This window comes from Oratosquilla oratoria, unplaced genomic scaffold (assembly GCF_046742065.1).
Source record: "Oratosquilla oratoria isolate Oo_2021 unplaced genomic scaffold, ASM4674206v1 SCAFFOLD63, whole genome shotgun sequence".
Lineage (NCBI taxonomy): Eukaryota > Metazoa > Arthropoda > Malacostraca > Stomatopoda > Squillidae > Oratosquilla > Oratosquilla oratoria.
Window position 1 is genome coordinate 410,001 of NW_027467727.1, and position 2,500 is coordinate 412,500.

General features: G+C 43.6%; 1 protein-coding gene across 1 annotated transcript in view; it reads right to left on the bottom strand.

Annotated features, from left to right (window-relative positions):
- The window catches only part of LOC143023821 (uncharacterized), a 567-nt gene extending 59 nt beyond the window's left edge, over positions 1-508 (bottom strand). The window contains exon 1 of the mRNA XM_076182445.1: positions 1-508. This exon is cut by the window's left edge and continues 59 nt beyond it. Within this exon, the coding sequence (XP_076038560.1) occupies positions 1-508 (508 nt within the window).
- Positions 509-2,500: the final 1,992 nt, after the last annotated feature.

Consider the following 2,500-nt stretch of genomic DNA (forward strand, 5'->3'; position numbering starts at 1 on the left):
TCTGTTTTGTGATGTGTGTTACATCTGAATTTGTGTTTCTGTTGTTAACCAGGACCTGAGTTATTCTCTCCAGTTCCTGGTGTGTATTTATCCATGTGGAGTAGTGTGAAAGGGCCTTCCTGACATATGCACCGATGGTGGAGTGTAAGTAACGGGAATGGCACTCACTCTTTCTATTCAGGCAGAGTCCAGAGTTTGTTGGTTTTGTGTAAATTGTTGTTAGAAAGCCTGTCTGTTGTGCTGTGACGAGGGCGTCAAGGAAAGGGAGGTGTCCATTGTTGGCTTCTTCATAGATGAAATTCAGTCCGGAGGCTCTGATAAAGCGGGTTTTTAGGTTTTGAAGTTCCCTTTGGTCTCTTACTCGTACGAATATATCGTCCACGTAACGGCAGTAAATGGAGGGACGGGCCTCTGCTAGGAGCTCTGTCTCAATGGTACCCATGAAGAAATTTGCAAACAAAACTCCAAGGGGGCTACCCATTGCCACACCATTGATTTGTTTGTACATCCTTCCATTAGGGCAGGAAAGGGAACTTCTTTAGTGCATATCTCCAGCAGCGATCTTAAGTTTTTTCTCAGAGATGTTGAGAGGTGTGGTATCGTCGCAGTGGTACACTCTCTTGAGATTGAAATCGATGGTACGGTCTACGTTAACGTTCATAAATAGATTCTCTACGTCCAACGAAGCGATGATGGCATCCTCGTTAGATGGGGAATCCCGTAGGATTTCAAGAAAATCGGACGCTGAGGCAATGGTGTAGGTGCTGGTTACATAGGGAGTAAGAAGTTCGTTAAGTTCCTTGGCTATGGGGTATGTTACTGTATGTATTTGAGAAATGATGGGCCTGATGGGGTTTCCTGGTTTATGTGTCTTCATGTTTCCAAAAGCATACCTAAGAGAGTATTCGCCTGTAAGCTTGGGGAATTTTGGACTATCCATGTTGGCGTTGATGGGTGTGATGATTTTGTTCAACTTCTTCTTGGTGGAATTAGTTGGATTTCTTGTTATTTTTGTGAACTTTGTGGTGTCGCTGAGTATGGATTCTATTTTGTGGGTGTATTCTTCTCTATTAATGATGACAATGGCGGCTGTTTTGTCAGCACGTCTGATGGTGATGTCAGAGTTATTTCCGAGTTTTTTTGCGAAGAGGTGGTTTCTGTTAATAGATTTACTATGATATGATCCTCTTGTCTTCTTGGCTTCTCTTTTGTTGTACCAACACTTAATATATCCTTTTTCTTGGAACATACTTTTCCACTCCTTTATAAATTTTTCTCAAAATATTCCATTTCTCTTCTACTGTTGTTTCCTCCTTGTATTGGGATGGTTTGGACACATGGAAAGAATGCGTGAAAGACAAGCAAAAGAGGTGTGGAAGGCAGAAGTGGAGGGAGTGAACATGAGGGGGCGATCTAGGATGAGATGGATGGATGGGGTAAAAGGGGTATTGGTAAAGAGGAGAATGTCTGTTGAGGAAGGACGGGAAAGGACAGAAGACAGGGGTGAATGGAGAATGGTTATATATGGATGATTTTGTGATGCGTGAGGTGGAGTAGATGGGGGTTGGGGTGAGGTAGTATGTGTGAGAGCATTTTGACGCAGTTCGAAGGGATTTCTCCCCGTCTTCTCCTTTTCTGCATAGGGGGACGAAGAGGGGGGATCGCCGATTTTATGAACGGCCTTGCTGTGGATGTGCTGTATCTTGCAACACTGCTTCTGACCCAGGGCAGTGGACAAGATGCAGGGATGACCCGTCATCCAGGAGGTGCCAAGATAAGAGGGAGGGTGGAGGGTGGAGGGGAGTGGAGTGTATTAGGGATGGAATGGGTGGGAATGGTCTTTATGTCTTTGTTTTTTGGCTACCTCCCTTGTAAGGGGGAAAAAGCCTTTGGTATATGTATGTATGTATGTATGTATGTATGTATGTATGTATGTATTATACTGGAAGGGATCTATGCTCGTGGTATAAGCATTACTAACAATCACCTACCACACACGTGATCCACATGCTTTCAACATAGCACTCACTCCCCTCTTGCTTACCTTGCTTTCCCAGAACATACACCTAACGCAGCAGAAATCAGACGAACAGAATATCGCCACGAACATGCCAAATGCCACCAGACTAACCCATTAAACCCTTTTTAATGTACCTATCCCTACTATATTACCTATAAGCTAACATATATACAACATACCAAACCATACTTATTAATTATACGACTGACCCCTATATATAGAAACTACCACAATACATAGAATAACAAGACTAACACCCTTACTTAAGACAACCCACTAACCCCCTATATTAACCGACGATAAAGTAACAAAGAGAGGAGAGCTGGGCAGGTCAAGAGCCTACCAGCAAAATTGCTGAGCAGTTCGATGAGCCTGCCAGTCAGGTGTGCCCTAGGTCAAGGCCTGGCACTTACTGTATTTTGCCCACAGGGCCCATTTGTAGTTTGTTATATTCCCAAGTAGATCCCATTATTGCTAATA